The sequence below is a fragment of the Ambystoma mexicanum genome, chromosome 2p (genome assembly GCF_040938575.1).
Source record: "Ambystoma mexicanum isolate Mex_15411 chromosome 2p, UKY_AmexF1_1, whole genome shotgun sequence".
Classification (NCBI taxonomy): Eukaryota; Metazoa; Chordata; class Amphibia; order Caudata; family Ambystomatidae; genus Ambystoma; species Ambystoma mexicanum.
In genome coordinates, this window is record NC_090923.1 from 793,363,557 (window position 1) to 793,387,638 (window position 24,082).

The window sequence follows — 24,082 nt, forward strand, 5'->3', positions numbered from 1 at the left end:
CCTCCTCCACCATAGGCCTGTCTGACTTCTCCCACAACTTGGTCAGGGTGGATGACCTCTTTGAGGAGGAGCTTGATAGCAGACTGGCTATGGAGGTGGACGGTGATCATGGCATATCCAACCTGCGACCCGCGGCAGCAGGGAACCCAGTGAATTCGTACTTGTAGCTCTTGGCCTCATCTTGGAACCCCACGGATGGAGCGACCTCAAAGGACTTAGAGCGCTCTTCAATCCAGCCGATCCTGAGTGAGGCATGCCCCTGCTTGGAGCACAAGCACAGGCCTAGAATTGAGCCATGCCGCCAAACTGCTGCGATTGTCTTTCATCGTCTTCTATGAGACGACCAGGCATATCTCGCACTCAACCTCCATGCGATCCGGGGCAGGCAGTAAAGACACTGCAGATGTTTGTTTTCCACAAAGACATTCTGTAGCCTACATTTGGTACAAGGCCTGAAGATGATCCTTCCATTCTTTTCCTCCGACGTGGTCAGATGGCGCGAAGTAGACCCAAGGTGGCCTTCTGTAAACTTCGATGAATCCTCGCCCTTGAGGGGTGCAAAACTTCACCAACGGATCCCTGTTGCCAGCCGATGAGGAAAAGAGCACAAGGGCTCTTAGCCACAAAAATGAAACGGCGAAAAACTTACTAAATAGCTCAGAGAAAACTTGAGGACTCCCAACACTGAAGCGTGCAGTAAAAATCTGTAGACGGCTGCCAGAGGCGGGGCTTAGGAAGAGGACCGTCATTGGATGGGGTAGTATAACCCACAGGACAGTGATTGGTTTAGAGGAAAAATACAGTTTTAAAGTGAAACTGTTTTTTCTTTTCACAGAGGATTCCCAGCCCAACGAGGGGGAATAGCATGTGAATCCATGGCAGACCCCATGCAGGGGAAGTAGCCTTTGCTCTTCCTTTGTATGGTGAGGGGGCGGATAGAAAGTTGGCAGCACAATTTTCTGGGCTAAATGGAAATCCAACACAATCTTTGGTTAAAAAAAAAAAGGTGGTCTTATCCTTGTAAAAAATGGTAAATGGAGGCTTACTAGATAGAGCCTGCAATTTACTCACCGTGCAGGCTGATTTTAACGCAACTAACAGAATGGTTTTAAATGTAAGCAGTCTTAAGGGCCATGAGTGAAGTGGCTCAAAAGGAGCATACATCGGGAATTTTAATACCAGATTATGATCCCAAATTGGGACTTGAAATGGTGTAGGAGGAAAAACATTAGTGAGCCCCGTAAGAAGCTGTATGATCAATGGCATTTTAAAATAAGCACTTTAAGATTGAAAACGTTGACTAATATCCCTTAATGTAACAAAAAAAACGACACCAGAGGTGTATTGCATTGAAAAGGGTCCATATCCTTTACCCTACACCAGGTGCAGAATTTGATCCAACGGCAGCGGTATAAGGATTTGGGTTACATGTCTTTATGCCAAAATATTTTATAAAGAATGAACATATATCCAATATTTTATAATGAAACACTTTATAGAGAATGCACTTTTTTGTGGGTGTGAGGGTCCCCCCACAAACCCCTGTTGCCCACCACAACCGTTTCCCAAAAATGTTGAACCCTTTACCCAACCCCTAAATGCATTCTCTATAAAATATTCTATATATGTTAATTCTTCATAAAATATTCGATATAAAGACTGCAAACCAAGGATTTGTATCCAGCCTTCTGGCCGAAAGTAAATTCTCCATTAAGTTGTCCGGGACGTCACAATCCTTATATCTCAACCTCTCAGAAACCATGTGTGAAGGTTGAGTGTCTTGATCTCAGGATGGAGAACTCTACACTCCTCTCGCGAGAGAAGGTGCTCTTTGCAGAAGACGCATTGGAGGGCAGGTGGACCTGTCCAGAAGGTCCGGGAACCACGTCCTCCTGGCCCAATCCGAAGCAATGGCCCAATCCGAAGCAATCAGGAGCAATCAGTATCATGGATTTCCCAAACGTTCTCAACCTCCTGATCACCTGAGGAATGATATGGACTGGAGGAAACGTGTACAGGAGTGGAAACTTCCAGTCCACACCACCACGCATTTTGGTGGAAATTCCCTTAAGCGGAACAGTTTGCACTTCCGATTGACACTGGTCACGAACAGATCCACTTGAAGGGTTCCCCAAAGGGTGCAGATCTCTAAGGACTTCCTGAGCTAGTTCCCACTCATGGGAGACTGCTCTGCCTGCTCAGAATCTCCGCCGCTGTGTTCTCCTCTTCGGCTAGGTGAACTGCTGATAGGGTGATTCCTTCTTGAATTGCCAAGAACCAGAGCAGCATTGCCTCTCTGCACAGTGGCAGTGAAGCGACGCTGTCTCTCTTGTTGAGGTAGTACATGGCCACTATGTTTTCTGTCATTATTAGGACATTCTTTCCCCGTACAGAGAGCAGAAAGGCTTTCAGCGCTAGTCTGATAGCCCTAAACTCCAAAATATTGATGTGTAGTTTCGACTCCTATGGAGACCAACGACCGATTGTCAGATCGTTGGCGTGGGGTCCCCACCCTGTGAGTGAGGCGTCCATCACCATTTTGTATCTCTGGCCATGTTTGCCAAAAGGGTTCTCCTTTCAGAATGTTGTCCTTGCAGGCCTACCACAGGAGGTCCTGTGTGACTCTGCTCAGAACCTGAAGTAGGTCTGACATCTTGCCCAAGAATTGGGACCACTGTCTTGAGAGCACACTGGAGGGATCTCATCCTCAGGCGAGCCTCTGGCACCAGGAAACTGCACAATGCCATGAGAACGAGCAACCTCAAAAATAATCGATGGCCCGAAGACGCTGGGCACTCTGGAATTTAGTGACCATCTGCAGAATGTGTTGAGCCCTCAACTCGGGTGGCGAAGCTTTTGCCAAGGGTATATCCAGTATCAATTGGATCATATCATGTGGTACTTCATGAAATTGAGAAAGAAGCCCAGTCTGTGGAGAGAGTAGCCGGTTATGCTGGGATGTTCCAGGGTCTGTTCGGGAGAACGAGCCCTGATCAGCAAATCGTCCTGGTAGGGGTAGACATGAATCCCCCTCTCCTGAGAATCGCTGCCACCACCCCTATCAGCTTGTTGGAAACCCTTGGGGTGGAGGTCAGCCCGAATGGCAGCACACGAAACTCATGAGAACCGTCAATGTTAAACCTCAGGTAGTTTCTTTGCTTGTGATGGAATGGCACATAAAGTAGGCACCCTGAAGGTCCAATACCACCATCCAATCCTGCAGCTGGAGGGCCTGAAGGATCTGATAAATTGAGACCACCTTGAACGTGTCCTTCCTGAGGAACTTGTTCAAGCATCTCAAGTCCAAGATGGGTCTCAATCCTCCGTCCTTCTTGGGGAATAGAAAATAGGGAGTGTACCACCCTTTGTTCCTTTCAGTTACAGGTACTGGTTCTATAGCACCTTTTTCTAGCAGGCTCAAAATGTCCTTTACAGGGAATGGATCTGGAACCTTGAAAGAGTGGATCCCCGGTGGATGGTCCCAAGGCCTTTTTTAGGGGCTACTGTTTCCAATGCCAATGCAAGTGAAGTAATGCCACACCATTCTTGCAGATGCAGTGAGCGTCTGCCTCCGACCGGGGTCTTGTGGGTCAAGGCCTCAGAGGTTTTGAGGCGACTGAAGCAGCCGCTGATGGTAAAGTAGCTGTTGCTTGGGTGGACTTTGCACCTCTCCCTCGTCCACCACGAGGGAATCTTCTTTGATCTCTTTGACTAGCCAGTCCTCTCGCCCTTCCAACTGAGCAGTAGAAGCAAAAGGACTTACCCCTCCAAAATGATTCACTAGGCTTAGAAGGTTGTGGCTGTCTGATGGCGACTCCCAGGGATTTGGTCGCCGCCTTTGAAGTCTGCAGCTTCTAAAGGCTTTCATCAGCCTTGCAGCCAAACAGCTGGGTGCCGTCAAAGGGCATGTTGAGAAGCCTGGACGGCACATCCGGTGCAAATCCTGACTTTCGCAACCATGCAAACCTGTGTATTACTGTGCTTGCCGCCATGGCTCTGCTGATATCAGCAGAGTCCAATTCTGATTGCAGCGACTGGCCCATAGCTTCTTTGCCGTCTCTTACAATGTTTAAAAAGCCATCTCTTTCTTCCCCTTTCGGAATATGATCAGCTGCCATAGCTACACCATCCCACAGAGTGAACGTGGATTTTGCAGGGGCGCTAGTTTCATTAGCAAACTTGAGCGACATGCTTTCTGCAGACAATAACTTTCTTGCAAAAGTGTTTACCATCCCCATCTGGTGGGATAGTAGCGTATGCCGCCTGTTTTGTAGATGTTGCTACTTGAACTAGATTTTCAGGTGTTGGTTGTCTAGATAAGTAGGTAGGGTCGCTACTAGATGGCCTATATTTTTTTGGTGAGGTATTTGTTTACTGCTGGACTGGACTCAAACCTCATACTTTCCCATAACCCTTTTCTGAAGAGCTATATGAAAAGTAAGTATTGGAACCTTTTGTGGATAGTTATCCAGAATAGGTCTTAGGTCGTCTTGCTCAAACGGTGGAGCAGGCCTGCCCCATTCCAGAAAACTAATGTCTCTAGTCATCAGCTGTCTATAAGAGGCATCAGCATGGTCTGCTGGGCCTGGCTTGCAGAATTCCATTTCCGGTGAGGTGTCGACCCCAGCAGCAGTTTGCAGATTCTCATGCAGATCCTTAAGTCTGGATTCTCCAGAAATAAAACGTTCTGGGACGTTAGGGGTGTCCAGTTGCAATCCAAATGGTTGAGTGTCATGGTCTGAGAGTTCGTAATCCTCATAGATTGAAGACAAAGACTTGAAAAAGTCCTTATTCAGTAAAGTCTTGTATGATTTTTGAATCTCTTTAGGTTGTAAATGTGTCGATGGCTTCGACATTGGCTTTGACACCAAGGGTGTAGACGACTTTTTCATTGAAGACTTTTCCATCAATTTTGCCTCCGACAGAGCCCTTGAAGGGCTTGACTCTCGGCTCAACGATTTATCGTTGCTGAGATCTCGAAGGATCGAGGGGTCTCTGACTAATGTCCTGGGCTCGAGGGCAGGTGGGATGTAGTCTTTGGCCTTTCCTTGTCTGCCTTATGCGGCTCGGCAGGAGCATGTCATTTTTACCTTTTCCTTCGAGGGGGTTGAGGCCTCTTTCTCTCAAAGATTTTCAACATTTCCTGTCTGAAATGTTCCCACTCAGCCAGATTAGAGGATTTAGTTGGGCAGGTTATACTTCCCTCCCTCCCTCTGGAGAGGAACCAGATGTACTCGAAGATGGAGACCTATAATGCCCTTTCTTCGACTTCATCAAAGATGACGAGGAATGGTGTGACCTGCTCCTCGAGTGTGATCGTTTCTTTGATCTCTTCCTTCGAGGAGTCACCTCTCGACTAGCCGGATGATCTTTTTTTCAATGTAGTCATCGAAGGGGATTTAGTAGCGGTCCTACGAGCCGCTAGTTTCCCAATATGCTCTTTCTGAGCCTTGCCAGTCATCGACTGACAGGATTGACAGTTCGCCATTTTATGTTCGACACCAACACACCACAGACACACCAGATGGGGGTCCGTGAGGGACACCATGGTGCCATTATTGTAGCACTTCTTTAACCCGGCAATTGCTCGAAACTAGGGTCACAAAAATTGTAGCACGCTGTAATTCTCGAAGCGAATGCTATCGTGGAAAAACTGAACTGAAGCCAATGGGCGCAGTGCGTGCTAAATATACAGACGAGGACGTAGACTCTGAGATGGAAGCCCTTGAGGGACGTCGAGTCGACCGCATCGATGCACAGCGCCCTCCACTGAAAATATTTTCTGAAGCAGCTAAAGCAGGACTTTATATCATAAGATGAGGAATACGTGGCAGGACACAATCCATTTGAAAACATTTTAACAGATTTTGTCATTTTAGACTAAATATATTTGAAATTTCTGTTTAAGGTTCCCGATATGAAGACACCGGGACACCTTAGTTAAATTTCTGAATATATTTTATTAAATAGTTCCACAGCAAACCCCCAGCACAACCTCCCATCTCCAGTTCACACTGTCAACTACTTGGCTCAGAACTCTGAGCCTACTTTGCCAATTTAACTCCACCCCAGGGTTGCATAATCTTAAGAGACTTCACAACATTTCCTTCTTTCAACACACCCTTCTTTTCACAACAGCAAGCTGATTCATATTCCATACCTGATCGCCTCTTACGCTCAACGCACCATCCAACACTTTCTCCACCTGGACAGGCTCAGAATACAACGGGGGGCCCCCCTTTCTTCCTTACACCTTGCTTGATCCTTACCCGATCTCCACACTGTACCTCCAATTTGCTTTCTCTCCTTTCCTTTTCCTTCTGCTTCATCAGCCACTCATCCTTCTTCGGTCCAACTTCCCTCTCAACATCTCCAGCACACAATCCGTTTCTTTAGCCCATTCCAACCAGGGAGGAACAACCCTGGTGTTAGCCTTTCGCTGACATCTCAAACAGACTAACGCCGTTGACTCCATGCGGACACATACGCAAAGCATATATCATCTCCTAAACTCCAACCTTCTTGTCCTTAACACACACAACAGCCATCCGAATGGCCTCCATAATCCATCTATTTGTCCTTTCCACCATGCCGTTACATTCGGGGTGGTCCAATTCTGTTTTAGTGTGCTGAATACCACACTTATTTAGATCCGTTTGAAAAACACCACCAACAAATTGCGTCATATTATCAGTAAGAATGACCTTATTTAAACCTTCCCTCACAATAGCCTCCTGCACAAACTCCATCACTGCTTCACCGGTAGCCTCTCTCAACTCTATACTTTGTCCATCTGGAAAGTAGGTCCTTCAGAACTATGATGAGCTTACCTTGACCACTTCCCAAATCCACCAGACCTAGGACATCCATGGCCAAGTCTTCCCACACACCCTTGGGCACCTCCGCCTTCACCAAAGACTGCACACCAGCACATTCCCCTTTACACAATTGAGTCCCAAAGACTCTATGGTACTGGGGACATGGAAGCACCAGCACTGTTCGCGGTGCCAATGCTTCTGTGATGGCTCTGCCTACTGTGGCTGCGGTGCCCAGAAGGTCAGGCCTGTTTGGCACGGCGGCTCTGGCAGGCAGACCTGTAATATGCCGGTCCAGAAACAACAGTGCCCTGTTTCCGGACCGGCATAGTCACAATGAGGCCCAATATCTTACTGTAGTGAGAACATTAATCTGTACATGATCCCACACGGGGGAACAATAACATAAAAGAGAAAACCGAATACAAAGTGATGAACTCATGAAATAACACAGAACCATTTGACAATGAAAAAACATACATCAAAAGTGGAAATGTATCAGTGATGTAATAAGTAAAAGAAACGTTGCACTCCTACCTCATGCGATTTGAAGAAGTCAGAGTTCTCTAAAGCGGTCCTCAGTTCTTTTAAACGAGTGACATAGTTTTTCTGGTAAGTGAAAAAGAAAATGCAATGTAAACAATAGCAGTCAACTTAAAAAATAAATACCATTTTATGGTTCTTTTGTCAATTTTGTTTCAAATTGTCTCTCCCAAGACACTATCCTTCAGTGAAAACAACTGGTTTGGATTTGACAGACATTAAAAATCATGTGGAACTTTACAATTCATTCAAGTATGGTGCAAAGAGAAAAAACTGTTTTCCTGTTTTACGGGTAACGGAAGCATTGATTGCAATTGAATAACACAGTACGTTCCATTTATACCACAACAAACATCTTACTCACAATTATTTAAAAGCCATAAAATGTGCATCTTTGCTAAGAACGTTATGCATTTTCATTCATGTATTGCTTTCATTAGAAATTAAGATAGCAAATACAACTTTAATGAAACAATGGATAATGAATGACATTTTGCAAATTGAATATGTCTTGCACTATAATCATCTAGGATCATTTTCAACTGAGAGTTTTGTAAAATGGAAATGAACTTAAGAACGGGATAGATTTTTAATGTATTTTCTATGCAACGCCCAATCACCACTATTCATTTTCCATCATTTACCCAGAGTTTAAACAAGAAAACATAACATCCAGTATTATTGTCCTAATGCACTTGGATCATGGTCTTCAAGGATGAAATATTTGAAAACCCATTCGTCACTCGCAAAGATTTTTTGTAGACGTGCCCCAAATCCTGCCAGCACAAACTAAGATTTATCCCCAATTACGCCTAATGTAATTTCTGGAATGAAACAATCAAAAAACACGAATTTGCTGGCTTTGTCAAACAAAACTTGTCTAATAAGTAATTTTCCTATAGATTATTATTTTATTTTTTTAAACACCAAAAAGGACATGCAGGCCTTTTTATCTGCAGCAAACGTTTAACTACAGGTTTTTATTTTAGCATATTAAATGTGGTTAAATGTAGTTCTCAACATTCTTTGTTGGAAAGAATGCAGATACACTTTTGCTAGAGGTTCTCAGCGCATGTGAAAGCGTTTCACCAAGTGCACTGAGAAAGACAATGCATTACTTACCGTAAAAGCATTTCTGATGGTTGTATCTGCTTAGATTCACATGCTGTGCATAGGTCCGACATCCAGTGGTCACTGCGGAGTATTGCATTTTGTTTTTCGTAGTCCAAAAGGGGACGTCGACAAGGCGTGTCGGTAACACTATCCCTAGAGTGGCGTGCGTTGTACCCACAATCCCTCATGCGTCGAAGTCCCTCTGTTTGTATTTTTTCTGCCCCAAGGGAGCCTTCTATACGTGAGTGAGTACAGAAAAGAGAGAGATGTAGAAAGATGTCTATGTTCCTTCCATCCGAGCGGGGAGGAGGGGTGGGCGCATGTGAATCTAAGCAGATACAACCATCAGAAATGCTTTTACGGTAAGTAATGCATTGTCTTCTGATGTTTGTTACTCTGCTTAGAATCACATGCTGTGCATAGACTAGCGAGCAGTACCCGGAGTTGGCGGTGGGTTGTGAGAAGGAACAGTAGAGAAAAGAGGTCTTAATACTGCCTGTCCCACCTGGGAGTCAGATCTAGAGTGTGCATCTAGACAGTAGTGTTTTGTAAAGGTGTGCACAGAACTCCAGGTAGCCGCTTTGCAGATGGACTCAAGGGGAACATTTGCAATGAATGCTATGGATGCCCCAGTGCCTCGAGTAGAATGTGCTCTTGGCTTGAAGGGTAGTTCTCTCTTAGCAAGAGTGTAACAGAGAGTGATGCATTGAACAATCCATCTAGATATAGTGGACTTTGAGACTGCATCTCCTTCTCTTCCTGCTGCCAGTGGCCTGGTTTTTTCCATGTAGAACATGACAGCTCTGCGTACATCCAGTGTATGCAGACTTTTTTCTCCCAAGTTGGAAGGGTTTTGAAAGAACGTTGGTAGTTCTATAGATTGGTTTACATGGAATTTCGAGATGAATTTCGGTGCAAACCTTGGGTGTGTGCGTAGAACCACCTTATCTTTGTGAACTGTTACGAAGGGGTCTAGAACAGAAAGAGCCTGTAGTTCACTTACTCTCCTAATGGAGGTGATAGCTATTAGAAAAGCAGTCTTAAGAGTGAGGTCCTTAAGACTTGCCTTGTGCATGGGTTCAAATGGCGAGCCCATGAGTCTGGTAAGTACCACATTTAAGTCCCATCCGGGAGCTGGGTTAGCTATCAGAGGGTGTATTCTCTTTACCCCCTCCATGAAGACCTTGATAACTGGGATCTTCCACCACGACACTTTAAGTTGGGAAGTGGTGTATGCAGAAAGTGCCGCCAGGTGGACTTTAATGGAATTGAACACTAGACCTGAATCCAATAAATGGGTCAGGTACAGAACAATATGTGTGGGAGAGCAGTCAACCGGGTTGATGCTCTTTCCTCTACACCAGATGACAAATCTTCTCCACTTGCTAGAATAGCAGTGGCGAGTATTAGGCTTTCTAGCTTCCCTGAGGATGTCCATACATCTCTGCGGGAGTTGTAGATGTCCACATTCTATGATCTCAGGAGCCAGGCTGCTAAGTTCATGTTCTGAGGGCATGGATGCAGTGTCCTGCCCTTGTCTTGTGACAGCATGATGTGTTGGCAGGGAAGTTTCACTGGGGGAGATAGAGACATCTCCATCAAGTGAGCGAACCATGGCTGCCGGGCCCCCATCGGGGCCAGTATCATGGTAACTTGTTCCTGGTGCATCTTGTGCACAACTTTGTTGAGAAGGGGAGTCGGGGGGCGGGGGTGGGAAAGCGTAAACACATTTCCCTGACCATTGAATCGACAGACCGTTCCCCTTGGACTGGTTCTGGGGGTACCTGGAGGCGTAACTTTGGCATTGTGAGTTCTTCAGAGTTGCGAACAGGTCTATTTTGGGGAATCCCCATTGCGTGAAGACGTCTAAGACGATGTCTTCGTGCAATCGCCATTCGTACTCTTCGGGCAGGGGGAAGTCTCTGCTGAGTTCGTCTGCTAGCAGATTGAGTTCCCCTGGTACGTGTTGTGACAGTAGGAACATGTGTCTGAGAGCCCACTTCCATATATTCTGGGACAGCTTGGACAGTCCTGGAGAGTGGGTGCCCCCCTGTTTGTTGATGTAGTACATGGCTGTGGTGCTGTCTGTAAGGACCATCACTGTCTTCCCTTGTAGGTGTTCTTGGAAGGCTTTTAGTGCTTTGAACACCGCCAGTAGCTCCAGTAGGTTTATGTGCTTGGATGCTACGCTCGGAGTCCACACTCCGTTGACAGTCTGATGGGATAGGTGAGGCCCCCCCATCCTGTGAGGGATGCGTCCGTGGTTAGAGTGGCCTCCACCGCGGGTGTGGCAAAAGGTTTCCCTATCATCAGGTTTTACTTTGTCCACCACCGTAGCGAGAGAACCAAGGCCTGCGAGACCACCACTAGATCGTCCCATTGTCCGCTGGCCTGACACCACTGGCTGTTGAGCCACTCTTGCATTGGGCGCATGCGCAGGCGCGAGTGAGGTACCAAATAAATACACGACGCCATCATTCCGAGCAAACGCATCGATTTGCGCACCGTCACCTCTCGACCTGCCACATATTGGGGGGATCTGAAACAGCATGTTTTGGACCCTCTCGTTGGAGGGGAAGAAGAGGCCGTCCTTTGTTCGAATTAGAGCCCCTAGGAATTGTTTTACTTGGGTGGGGTCTAAGCTTGACTTCTTCTCGTTGATGGAGAAGCCCAGTTGGAACAAAAGGTCTACAGTCTTTTGGGTGTTTGAGAAGCATGTCTCGTAAGAGTCCCCCGTTATGAGCCAGTCGTCGAGGTAAGGGTATACTGGGATGGATAACCTGCGCAGGTGGGCCGCTGCCACTTCCAGTACCTTCGTGAATACCCTTGGAGCAGATGCTATGCCGAAGGGTAGCACTCTGAACTGGTAGTGTTTGCCCTCTATCATGAACCCGAGGTATTTTCTGTGCGCTGGCAACATTAAAATATGAAAGTATGCATCTTTCATGTCCAGTGTCCCATGTAATCTCCCTGTGATAGCAGTGGGATCACCTCCTGTAAGGTCACCATACGAAACTTTTGGGGTTTGACAAACTTGTTCGCTGGGCGCAGATCTAATACAGGGCGCATGGTTAGATCCTTTTTGGGTACAACGAATTACACTGAATAAATACCTTCTATTACCTGAGATAGAGGCACGTCCTCTATGGCTCCTTTTCCCAGCAGTTGGTCCACTTCTTGGAGAAGGATGGCGAGGTGTTCTGGTGTCATGCGGCGTCCCCTCGGGGGTCTGTATGTTGGGGAACTGTTGAACTCTATACAGTAGCCACGGACTACGGTGGAAAGCACCCAGCGGTCTGATGTTATTCCCTCCCATGCTGGAAGAAAGGATGTTAACCGGCCCCCGACCGGTGTTGCATGGGAGGGGACGCGAATCTTCGCGTCACTTGGTGGTGTTGGTGGCTTGGGAGCCTCTGGGGGTGGAACCCCGGCCTCTCCCGTTGCCACGGCGTTGACCCCTCTGATTGTACTGGCCACTATTTCCTTGGTAGTTGCTGGCAGAATACTGTTGTTGGTTTTGTTGCTGGCGTTGGCCACAAAAAAAATCGCTTGTTACCAAATCCCCACCTGTTAGGTGGTTTTGAAATTTGGTCTAAGGTCTTTATTGTGTCAAATTCTTTCTTCGCGTTCTCCAGCGCGTCATCAACTGCTTTCCCAAAGAGGTAGGACTCCTCTATGGGCTTATTAATAAGGGACGCTTGTGTTTCTGCCTTAAACCCGGAATTGCGAAGCCAGAAGTGACGCTTCAGCAAAATTCCTTATACCAAAGTGCGGCCAGCCGTCTCTGCTGCATCGAGGGTATTCTTGACAATGCTTTGGTTGACCAGAGAGCCCTCGTTAACTGTAGCCAGCAAACGAGTTCTTAGGGGTTCGGGAGCTTCTTCAATGTCCTTTTTAAGCTTTTCCCATTGAGCATCAGCGTAGCTTGCCAATAGTGTGTTATTGGCAATTCTGGTAGAGAATGCTGCAGAGGTGGTGATTCTCTTGGCTAGGGCATAAAGCTTCTTCCCCTCTTTATGTGGGGGTGCCTCACTGGTAGATAGTGGGACTCCTGCCCTTTTCCTGGTGTTGGTCACGACCAGGGAGTCCGGGATTGAGTGACCCTTAATATATAATGGGTCTGATTGAGAGGGAGAGAACAGTTTCTCAATCCTCGGATTGACCCCTCTCACCAGTGCAGGAGTGGACAGAGAAGGGGTAATACATCTCTTAACTGAGACGAGGATGGGGATAGTTTGCCTAGTGGGGGGTTTTTCTTTGATAATCCTCTCCACAAAATTCGGTGTCTGGGGTGACCTCCCCAGTTTCAAGTTCAAAACGTGCTGCTGCCTTCTTCAGCAGTGCATTGAAGGTGGGTTGATCATCAATAGGCGAAGGGTTCCTGACTGGTGAAGTTTCAGTAGACATGATGACTATACTGCTACTGCCTGTGTCTGTACACCTAGCTGGTGACTGCCAGGGATTTGGGTCACCCTCGCCTGTGTCCTCCTGGAATCCCTCCTCACCTAAGTTAGTGTCCTCGTGAAAACCTTCCTCTTCTTGTTGGTCTTCAACATAGGTGAACTGATCTTCCTCCTGGAAGTGGGTGTCTTCCTCAGTGAGGTCGTGAGAGTATATGTCCTCCTGTATGGGGTTATACAACTTCTGGTATTTATCCCTCGGACTCTCCAGGGGTGCCTCCTTTGGTCACTTGGGTGCCTTATCTTCTGGGATGGACACAAACCTGTCTAGTTTATCCATATAGGTCTGGAACCTTTCAAAGGTCCACTGAGGTCGGCCAGGACGGACTGGGAATGAAAAAGGAGTTTCTTCCTCCTGTAGGTGTCTAGTTCTGTCCCATAACGTCGAAGAAAGTGTGCCTTCGCCTTCTGAGAAGCCTTCTCGCTGGCTATGGCCTTCGGTCGGCGGCGGGAACTGGCCTGATCTGTTTTCCGGCGCTTTCAGCGTATCTTTGGCCTTGTGCACGGTTTTCGGCGTCTCACTTGCCGTACGTCTCTGGCCGTCCTTAGATGATATGCGCGCGAGGCTTTCGGCGATCCTTCTCTCTTCCGAGGGATCGGTCGCTGTCGCGCTATGTAACGTCGAGTCCTTGCTTGTCGAGTTCTTGCTGGCAATGTGAGCGCTCTTACGATGCACGTCGCCGGAGGTTTTGGTGTTAGCGCCCTTATCTTTAGAATGCCCAGTTGCCTGTCGCGGAGGCGGGGAAGGGCTGACGACCCTTACGGTCGGCGGAAGATGCCTGTAGGCCCGGCGCCCCCGTTGGCGCTATGGCTGCCTTCGTCGAATGCGTGCCGGGGGGTATGTGCTTTGGTGTTTTTCCGTGTGCGTCCTTGTCGCCGGGGTGTTCATCCCCATAAGTTGGCCGTGAGCCGGGCTTGTCGGGGACGGACGACGAGGAGCGTGAAAGCTCCTTTGAGAGGTCTACAAGCTCCGTTACGGGGGCCGTGTAGTCACTGTCCTCGTCACATTCGGCGGTGGCGGCAGCAGGCGAGGAGTCGGGCCTAGACATGGCGTAGGCCGCCCACCTTTTGACCCTGAGGTCTTTTAGAGTTTTGGGCTTTAGTAATTTACAGGCCGCGCAACCGTCCTCCTGGTGATCGAGGGGTAAGCAACGGTTGCACCGTTTGTGCTTATCCTTCCAGGTATATTTACCCTTGCAAAGCGGGCAAAACCTAAATGGTGTCCTCTCCATAGCGGAGGGCAAGAAGTGTGACTACAACCTCGAAAGAGGGAGGGGAAAGAGAAAGGCATTCTTAAAGAGAAAGAAAGACCACAGAACCCCACTCTCCCTACTGTGTATGGCCGGCGAGGCCAGGCCACGTGAATCTACTGACAACCACATGTTTAACACAGCAGCAACAGTACCTGTGACTCAACAACTTCAGAAAAGACAATATTCACACTGGGGCTCTTCAACATCTTCATGAAGACAAGGGACTCTTGCTCTGACCATTCGCCTTCCAGAAGGGCATGCTCTTTATTACTCTTGTTTTTCTGCAACATCAACTACCAAAATGCCCTTCAGGTTATAATTCTATCTTTCCTCCTTCTGGCTTTGGCAGTGTGAGATTTTCTACCAGCTTCAACTTTATGGAACAATCATAACGAGCAAGCTTCACCCCTTTTTGACATTGCATTTCCCTCTTCATTTCCCCCTTCTTTCTGTGGCCTCATTAGCTTAGTGGCATGCCTGTTTATTAGTCCCTCTGGACTCTGAACAAAATATGCACAGCTCCTGGCAATGCTGGTATCACTCTTGGCTATGGGCAATGCGTGTACCACTCTTGGCAATGCTTTTACCACTCTTGCCTGTGGGCAATGCTTTTACCACTCTTGGCTGTGGGCAATTCTTGTTCCCTCGAACTCCCAATTCTTAAAGTTCAGTCACTTCAATTCTGTGTTCCAATGCTTTCTCCTGCTTTATAATTTACTTTTCAGTTAACCTTCACGTCAGAATCACTTTGAGGCACAAATCAGTATTTAATCTGTTTTATGAAGTCTAATGTTCAATGAGTGCTGTTCAGATCGTTTCACTTATACAAGAGTGCTACTTGTTGCATTCATTGTCTGACAAGCAATGGTCGGGTTAACAGCGATTTCACTCATACGCGATTGAATTTCCTTTTGTACTGTTGCTGGCTTTTGTTCGCCCAAGGGATTAGAATGGGCAGTAACACTCACTGCCTTCTCTCTTCGATCCCTTCGCTTGCTGCATGACTTCCACTGTTCTGGCATCTTCCGAACAGACACACTTCTCCTTTGAAGAGGTCTTCAGTCTTGCAGTTATAGCTTGCCTTGCTCTGGAGACTCTTGGCTGCATACAGGCTTTCAACTACGATCTCCTGCACGCTTCCTGCTGCTCAGTCTCTGCAATTAGGCTTAGATGGGGGACAGCTGTCTTCCTTCACGCTTCCCGCTGCGCAACCCCTGCACTGCACAGATTCAGGTGTAACATGACCCTCAGGACACGCAGCTGGATTCTGCTTGACTAAAGTCCTGTCGTCCCTTCTTTCTGCCAACATCTGTGTGAACTGCCAACAAGGAACAAGTTACTTACCTGTAACTGTTGTTCTCCAGCATGGGTCTGGCATGGATTCACATGCTCATGAATATTCCCCGTCGTCAGGCTGGGAATCCTCGGTAAAGAAAAAACCAGTATCAGTTTCGTTTCTGATCTGTCTTTCGTAGTAATAACCAATCACTGGTCTCTGCGTCATACTGACCACAGCCAATGACTGCCCTCTACCTAAGCACCGCCTCTGGCAGCCATCTTCAGATTTGGAAGCACGTGAAGTGGCAGTATGACCAAGTGAAGAGCCGCAGAGGGGTAGGCGGGAGGGTTCGCATGTGAATCCATGCCAGACCCATGCTGGAGAACAACAGTTACAGGTAAGTAACTTGTTCCTTCTCCAGCATGGGGTCTGGCATGGATTCACATGCTCATGAATAAAGAATACATAGCAGTACACACATGCACAACCACGGGAGGTGGCAAAGGCTCAACATTAAGCATCACATCAACTCAACATTAAGCATCTTACCTCCTCACCAGGCTCACCTCAGGCGAACAGGTTGCGCAGCACTGCTTGGCCGACCCTGGACTCCTCCCTGGAATCCCGGTCGACGCAGTAGAATTTCGTGAAGGTGTGCGTCGACCTCCACGTAGCAGCCCTGCATATGTCCAGCAGGGGCACACCAGATAGGAACGCCGTGGTAGCTGCGATCGCTCTGGTGGAATGGGCTCTCGGACGGCCAGGCAGCGGTCGGTTTGCCAACCGGTGACAGTACATGATACAGCCGGAGAGCCATCTGGAAATGGAAGCCTTCGAGAGAGCCTTCCCCTGATTGACAGGTCCAAAGTTCACAAAGAGTTGTGACGTCTTCCGAAAACACTTCGTGCGGTCTACGTAGAACTTCAGCGCTCTAGCCACATCCAGCGAGTGCAAAGTCCTCTCAGCCGGCGACGAAGGCGACGGGAAGAACACAGGCAACACCAAGGGTTCGTTGAGATGGAAGTCCGACGGCACCTTGGGCATGAAGGAGGGGTGCGTCCTGAGCACTACCCTCGTGTCGTGGAAAGTCAAGTACGGGGCCTTGCAGGAAAGGGCCTGGATCTCTCCCACTCGTCGTGCGGAGGTGATTGCCACAAGAAAAGCTGTTTTCCACGATAGAAACTTCAACGGGGCCGAGTGCAGAGGCTCGAACGGAGGTCCCATGAGCTTGGTCAGCACCACGTTGAGCTCCCACGCCGGGGCCGGAGCCTTCACCGGCGGGAACGATCTGAACAGTCCCTTCATGAACTCCTTCACCAGACGATGAGACCACAAGGACGTCCGCCCCGTGGTTCTGGTGTATCGGGAGATCGCAGCAAGATGAATCTTGATGGACGCGTGTGCCAGACCAGCTTTGGCCAGCGTCAGCAGGTACGGCAGTACTTGGGGAGCCGTAATCCGTAGAGGGTTAATCTTCTGTGCGTGGCAACAGACAGAGAACCTCTTCCATTTGTGTCCGTAGCATTTAAGAGTCGAGGACGCCCTGGCCTTTGCAAGAACCTCTCTGCAATCGGCCGGTATGTCGTATCCTCCAAACTCTAGCGCTGCAGGAGCCAGGCCTGCAAGTTCAGCGACTTCGGGTCGTGGTGGAGGATGGCGCCTCCTTCCCTGGAGAGTAGATCCGCGTCCGCCGGCAGCTTGATCGGCGGGGACGCTGACAAGTCCAGAAGGTCCGGGAACCATATCTGCCTCGGCCACGCAGGTGCGACGAGGATCATCCTGCACCGTGACCTCTTGAGCTGGTTGACGAGCCGGATTAGCAGAGGCAAGGGAGGGAACGCGTAGAGGAACAGGCCCTCCCAGGGGAACGAGAAAGCATCGCCCATGCTCCTCGTCTGGGGAAACCTGCTGGCGAACCTCCGGCACTTGGTGTTCGTCGCCGTCGCGAACAGGTCGATCTGGGGTGTGCCCCACCGTCGGAAGAGGCGATCCACCAGATCCTGCCGTAGTTCCCACTCGTGGCACGAGCGCAACTCCCTGCTGAGTGAGTCGGCGATGGTGTTTTTTATCCCTGCCAGATGAAACGGCACCAGAAAAATCCCTTGGGCGACGGCCCAATGCCACAGGTCCTGCGCCTCCTTGGACAGCGCTGGGGACCTGGTTCCGCCCGGTTTCCTGATGTAAAACATGGTGGTGGTGTTGTCGGTGAAGATCCTCACCACCTTGCCCTTGAGGGACGGAAGGAAGGACCTGAGGGCCCAAAACACTGCACGGAGCTCCAGGACGTTGATATGCAGGGACTTCTCCGTCGGGAGCCAGAGTCCTCTTGCGTGCAGATTTTCGGTGTGCGCTCCCCACCCTTCCAGGGAGGCATCCGTGGTCACAGTCTCCTGGTGGGCTGGGGTCTGGAAGTCCATGCCCGCCGTCAGATGCGCGCGGGTGCCCCACCACCGTATCGCTCGTCGGAAACTCTCGTCGAGCTTGATCCTTTCCTCGAAGCTGCCCGTCGTCTGGATCCAGCGCGCATCCAGGAATTCTTGCAACGGGCGCATCCGGAGCCTGCACATGGGAATGAGGTAGATGCAGGAAGACATCATCCCGAGGAGGGACTTGATGGACCTCACCTTGGCCGCGTCGGCCACCAACATCCGTTGCACCTTGCCCAAGATGGTCCTGGTCCTCTCCTCCGACGGGGAGGCCAGAAGGGACACTGTGTCGAGCCTCGCTCCCAGAAACAGTGCGACTTGCGCGGGCACCAGGTGGGATTTGGCGTAGTTCACGGAGAATCCCAGGTCCGTGAGGAGTTGGACGGTCCTTGCCGTGTGGACCACGGCGAGCTCCCTCGTCTTGGCGCGGATGAGCCAGTCGTCCAGGTAGGGGTAGACGTGAATCCCCTCGCGGCGCAGCTGCGCCGCCACCGGTGCGAGGCACTTGGTGAATACCCTGGGTGCCGACCGTAGTCCGAAGGGAAGGGCTTTGAACTGGTAATGACGCCCTTGGACCACGAATCTGAGGAATTTTCGGTGCCCCTTTAGGATGGGAATGTGGAAGTAGGCATCCTCCAAATCCAACGACGATAGGAAGTCTCCTTCCTCCAGCTGACCCAGGACGTGCTGGAGGGTGACCATCCGGAACTTCTGCGCCTTGATGAACTTGTTCAGACGTCGCAGGTCTAGGATGGGGCGCCATCCTCCCGTCTTCTTCTTCACGAGGAAGTATCGCGAGTAGACTCCGGAGCCCCGAAGCCTCTTTGGGACGAGTTCGATGGCGCCCTTTCTGAGCATCGCCTTTACCTCCAGGAGAAGTTGAGGGACGTGAAGTTCTTTCCTGGCCACGGGGGGGACGCGCGGGCACCTTCTTTGAAACTCGAGCGCGTGGCCCCGGGCCAGGGCGTCCAGCACCCAACGGTCGGTGGAAATGGACTCCCACACGCTGACGAAGCCCGCCAGCCGGCCTCCCACCGGGGTGCTTCGGTGGGGGCCCGACCCCACGGCCGGTTCAATCCTGCTTGGACGCGGCCTTGCCGCCTTGGCGACGACGGCGGGGTCCGCTAGACTTGCCTCGTCCTCTGTAGGCCTCTTGCGACGACGAGCGGGCCGCTTGACGGTAGGAAGCGAAACCGCCGCCGGAACCTTTGGAGGCGCCCTTGCCTCCGCCGCTCCGAAAGGGCGTTCGTCGTTGCTGCAGGACTCCAAGGGCCCTGGCCGTCTCAGTATCCGCCTTGATGGCCTGAAGGGAATCGTCCACTGTCTTCCCAAACAGGTTGTTCCCGTCGAAGGGCATGTCCAGGACTCTGGTCTGGACGTCCTGCCGAAAGTCCGTAGCTTTGAGCCATCCACGACGTCGAAGGCAAACGCCGTTGCCCAGCTGGCGGAACCCAGTGTCGGCGATGTCCGTCGCCACGGTGATGGCGTGGTCCGACGCCACCTCACCTTCCTGCAGGATCTCAAGGGCCTCCGCCCTCTTGTCGTCCGGCAGAAAATCCAGCAGGGGAGCTATCTTGTACCAGAGCTCCCTGTCGTAGCGGGCCACGATAGCCAAGGCGTTGGCCGCTTTAATCGTCGTCGCTGCCGACGAGATGACTCTACGTCCCATAGCATCCAATTTCTTTCCCTCGCCGTCCGGCGGGGAAGTCGATGTGGAGGCCGCACCCCCCCCCGCTTTCTTCCTGGCTGCCGCGGAGACGACGGAATCCGGGGTAGGCTGCGCCCGGAGGCATAGGGGGGCCGTGTCCGGGACCCGGTACTTTTTCTCGTACCGGTCTCTTCTAGCTGGCGTCGTGGAAGGGTTCTTGAGGAGGGAAAGGCCCTCATCCCAAATGTCGTCCAACAGAGGCACTGCGAGGACCGTCTTCCTCTTGGCCTCGCGCCGCTGATAAAGGAAGCCTTCCTTTTTCTTCTCCTCAGGGCAGAGTTGGAAAAGCTCGGAAGCCCTGGAGATCATGGAGTGGAAAGATCCGATCTCGTCGGGCGGAGAAGCCCTGGTGGGAGGCGACGACGGAAAATCCTCGTCGTCCGTACCCGTCGCTGCCGTGTCAGTCCCCGTATCATCCCCTCGGGTGGACGGGGAGGAGGGCTGGACGGGGCGCGACGGTTGAAAAGGAGGTGGTGGATGGATCCTTCTTTTCTTGGTAGGGGGAACACCAGAAGGTCCCGGTTCTGGATCCCCCGACGGGAGAGGTTCCTCCGTCGGTAACGGTAGCCTCGTCCTTATCTCGGAGCATAAGGACTGTATGGCCAACAAAATGGCCGCCGAGTTGTCTTGCGGCGCTGGCAGAGGGGAATCCGACGGGCGAGCAGGGGCCCCGTCGGTATCCTCGACGATGTCGTCGTCGTCACCTGCGTCGGGGTCCATTCCGACGGGCTGGCCTTCTTCGACGCCTAGGCCGTGGCTTAAGACCTCGATCAGCTCCTCTTCTGAGGTTGAGGCCGAATCTACGACGACGCCCTGCCCCCCCTTCTTCTTCCCCACGGAGGGTTTCACGGGGGTCCTATCGATAGGCACAAAGGAAGACTCCCTCCGAGGAGGCAGGGAGATTCTGGGCCCTGAGGTCGCCACCACTGGTGTAGCCACCACAGGCTGAGCCAGGGCCGCCGCGACCGTTTCGATAGAGGGCTTGGTCGGATGGATCAAGGCCTTCACCACCTTAGGTGCGCTCACCGCCTTATCCTTGAGGGAGGGGGCACTGCCACGCTCCTCCTCTGCCTTAGAGCTCGACCGGGGCCTCTCCAGGAGCTTCGCCGGGTGCTCGGCCTTCCTCTTACCCGACCCAGAGCGTTGGCTCGTGGTTGATGGTGCCGGGGAGGGTGCGCCCTGCCTGGCGCCCGTAGAGCCCGACCGTTCGGCGCTCCCGGTGCCAGCGGACTCGCGGTGCTTGGCCTTATGTTGGGCCCCCGTCGCCGGGGCGCCCTCAAAGGTCTTACCCTCCTGCCAGTTGGCGAGACGTTGATGGCGGTCCTTCATGGTCCGTTCCGACATGTTGCCGCAAAACGCACAGTCCTTCTCCACGTGCGTCTTGTCCTCATGAAGGCAGTAAAGGCAGAAAGAGTGTTCGTCCTCCTTGAAGACGTTCTGCAGCTGGCATCCAGGGCAGACCCTGAACAGCTTTCCGGGCGTCGAGCTTCCCTTCTCCTGGGCCATCTCCGAGACCGGGCCTGAGAAGCTTCTGGAGTCCTCCGAAGTGTAGCTCGACGAAATCTTCACCCTTGAGGGGCACAGATGAATCCGACACGGGTCCCCGTTGATCGGATGTAGGATCGGTGGAGCTTGAGGCTCTTTTGACCGAAAGAATCGAAGTTTTTTGTGAAAAAGCGCGAAAAATAGCACTAACGCTCGAGAGCAATAGCACGAGGATCCCAACACATGAACGTGCGGTAAAAATCTGAAGATGGCTGCCATAGGCGGTGCTTAGGTAGAGGGCAGTCATTGGCTGTGGTCAGTATGACGCAGAGACCAGTGATTGGTTATTACTACGAAAGACAGATCAGAAACGAAACTGATACTGGTTTTTTCTTTACCGAGGATTCCCAGCCTGACGACGGGGAATATTCATGAGCATGTGAATCCATGCCAGACCCCATGCTGGAGAACGTGCTTTCCTTCTGCTGCTACTACTGCTGCTGCTCCATGTCCTAATGGCCTGCACCTGAAGGGGCCTTTTAAGCCTCTCTACCTCCCTCGGGTGTGGGTCGTTAACCTCAACAAGGAGACTACTTCTGCAGCATTACTCTTGAATCCACTTCCTCGTCCCAGTACGAAGCCAGTTCTTTTAAGCCATTTCTAACAGATTTCCTTTCCCTGTACTTCTGCAAGTTAGGGGGCTTTCTACCTTTATAAGTCTCAGACAGGTAGGATGTTTAAAGATTTTGTCATAGCTTGACCCACATGACAATGCTCTATTTGTGGATTAGACAAATCATAACAGCAATCAGCCATTAAATGCCTTGGTACTTGTGAAAGATTCTTTGCCGTTTTCTTTTTAAATAGTTTTTATTTGAACAGACAATAGCAATTCTGCATTTTGCCAGTACGCAAATTAAATCCTTCATTTTAGAGAAGTGAGTGTTATGTCTTCCACCCCTCAGAAACAATCCCAACAAACAGAATTCAGGGGGCCATGATTGAATCTGAACTCCACTCCTGGCCGCTCCCTCCGCCACCTCACGCCAAAACCTTCCAATCAATGGGCATGTCCAGAACATGTGTAGCATTTCCGCCCCCTCCGGAGTACATCTCGGACAGGCTTGCCCGCCTCTCCCATCTGTATGAGAGTCTATGTGAGGTCATATACACCCGATGTGTAACGTACAAGTAAGCCGGCTCCAATCTAGCATTTCTTGAAACTTGCTTGGTGAACGATTTCCGTCTCCCAATTCCCACGCACCATCATTTCAGTTACGTCAAAGCAGCCCAAGACCAGTTCATACAATCTAGAGACAACATGCGCCCCCCCTCTGACACATCGTACATAGTGTCTAATATTACATTGGTCTCCACTCCGGCATAAGGGCCCGTCCATTTCCTGTAAATCATCCTAACCATACCCAGATAAAATAAAAAATGGCCCTCGTGAATTCCATATTCACTAACCAGGGTGTGGAAGTCTATTATCTTGTCCTCCCGTAATAAGTCACCCACCGTAGTTATCCCTTTAATTTCCCAGTGTCTTCTGAACCTTTCCACGGCACCCTGTTCTCCAATGACTCCCACCAAGGGGACGTGTGGGGAGCAAGGGTGTGGTGTTCTCAGGAGCTTCCAAACCCTATGCCACATGTCTTTGCCAAGTTTCAGTAATCCTGAGGGTCTTGGTAAAACGACTCCCATCACCCACAACCCTCCTTTGAAGCAGTATTGCCCCAACATTGGTTGCAGCAGCAAGGTGTCCTGCAAGGCCTCCTGCCCCAGCCAATTCACGATAAACTGCAGCTGCCCTACCAGGTAATAGCACTCAAAATGGGGCACACTTATCCTACAATCATTATAGTCCCTCTGCAAACTGCGTAAAGCAATTCTGTTCCTCCCTCCCACAAAAATTCCCTGACCATCATATTCAATTGTCGAAAACATTTGAGGTATACTGTACGGTATGTTAGTAAAGTAATATAAGAGGTGCAGGAGTACAACCATCTTCAACAATGCCGCCCTACCTGGCACTCCAAGGGGCAGACTCTTCCAAAACCTCCAAAGTATTCACAACATCCAGGGCCTTCAGCGTGTTTTTGTGCGAGGATGCAGGGTCATAGACCCATTAATACCCAGATAACATTGTCAAAAGCCCACTGCTCACCCAAATGTGGCGGCTAATCCACAGTCAGACCCCCGATTCCTGCAAGCGGAAAACAGGATTTCTCCCGGTTTACCCCGATACCTGAAAACGTGGCAAACTGATCAATAAAATCCAGTGGGCGTGGTAAGTTATCCTCAGGCCAACTTACATACAACATGTCATCCGCGTACAGGGAAACCAAATGTTCCACTCGGTCTATCACAATTCCAGCCTCTGCGTACTGTCTCCTAAGGAACAGTCAATGGCTCCAACGCTAAAATAAACAGCATCAGCAACAGTGGGCAGCACTGCTTAGTGCCCTTGTGTACCTCATGTCTCAAATCTGTGTACGCGTCTTCACCCATGTCATGGGCACGCTATAGATCAATTTTACCCATCATAAAAAAGCAATGCCAATCCCAAAACACACAAGGGTCGCCAACAGCCAGTCCCAACGGACCGAGACAAAAGCCTTTACTGCGTCCAAGGAAGCCACCGCACAATACTCCGTCAGTTGATTAGTGCAATCTATTACATGATGTAGCCTCCGTAGGTTCCATGAGGTACTACGCCCAGGGACTAAACCTATTACCTTCTTGAGCCTGTTCGCCAATATTGCAGTTACGATTTTACAGTCCTGGTTTACCATTGAAAGGGCTCTGTATGTAAGTTTAAAAGATAGGAACTATAGTGGCGTCTCTGAAGATACTGTGTAACAGCCCAGTTCATACGCTTCTATGTAGACTTCCCAGCAATCTGGGTGCAAGTTCTTTTGCATACGTTTTATAGAACTCCCAGGAGTATGTCCGGTCCAGGGGTCTTCGCGGTCGGGAGTTCTAATATTACCTTGCCAA

General features: G+C 50.3%; 1 protein-coding gene across 1 annotated transcript in view; it reads right to left on the reverse strand.

Moving 5' to 3' along the window:
- Positions 1 to 24,082, reverse strand: part of LOC138566800 (inositol-trisphosphate 3-kinase A-like) — a 796,057-nt gene that overhangs the window by 18,105 nt on the left and 753,870 nt on the right. The window contains exon 8 of the mRNA XM_069644458.1: positions 7,353 to 7,424. Coding sequence (XP_069500559.1) covers positions 7,353 to 7,424 — 72 coding nt within the window. The remainder of the gene's footprint in view (positions 1 to 7,352; positions 7,425 to 24,082) is intronic.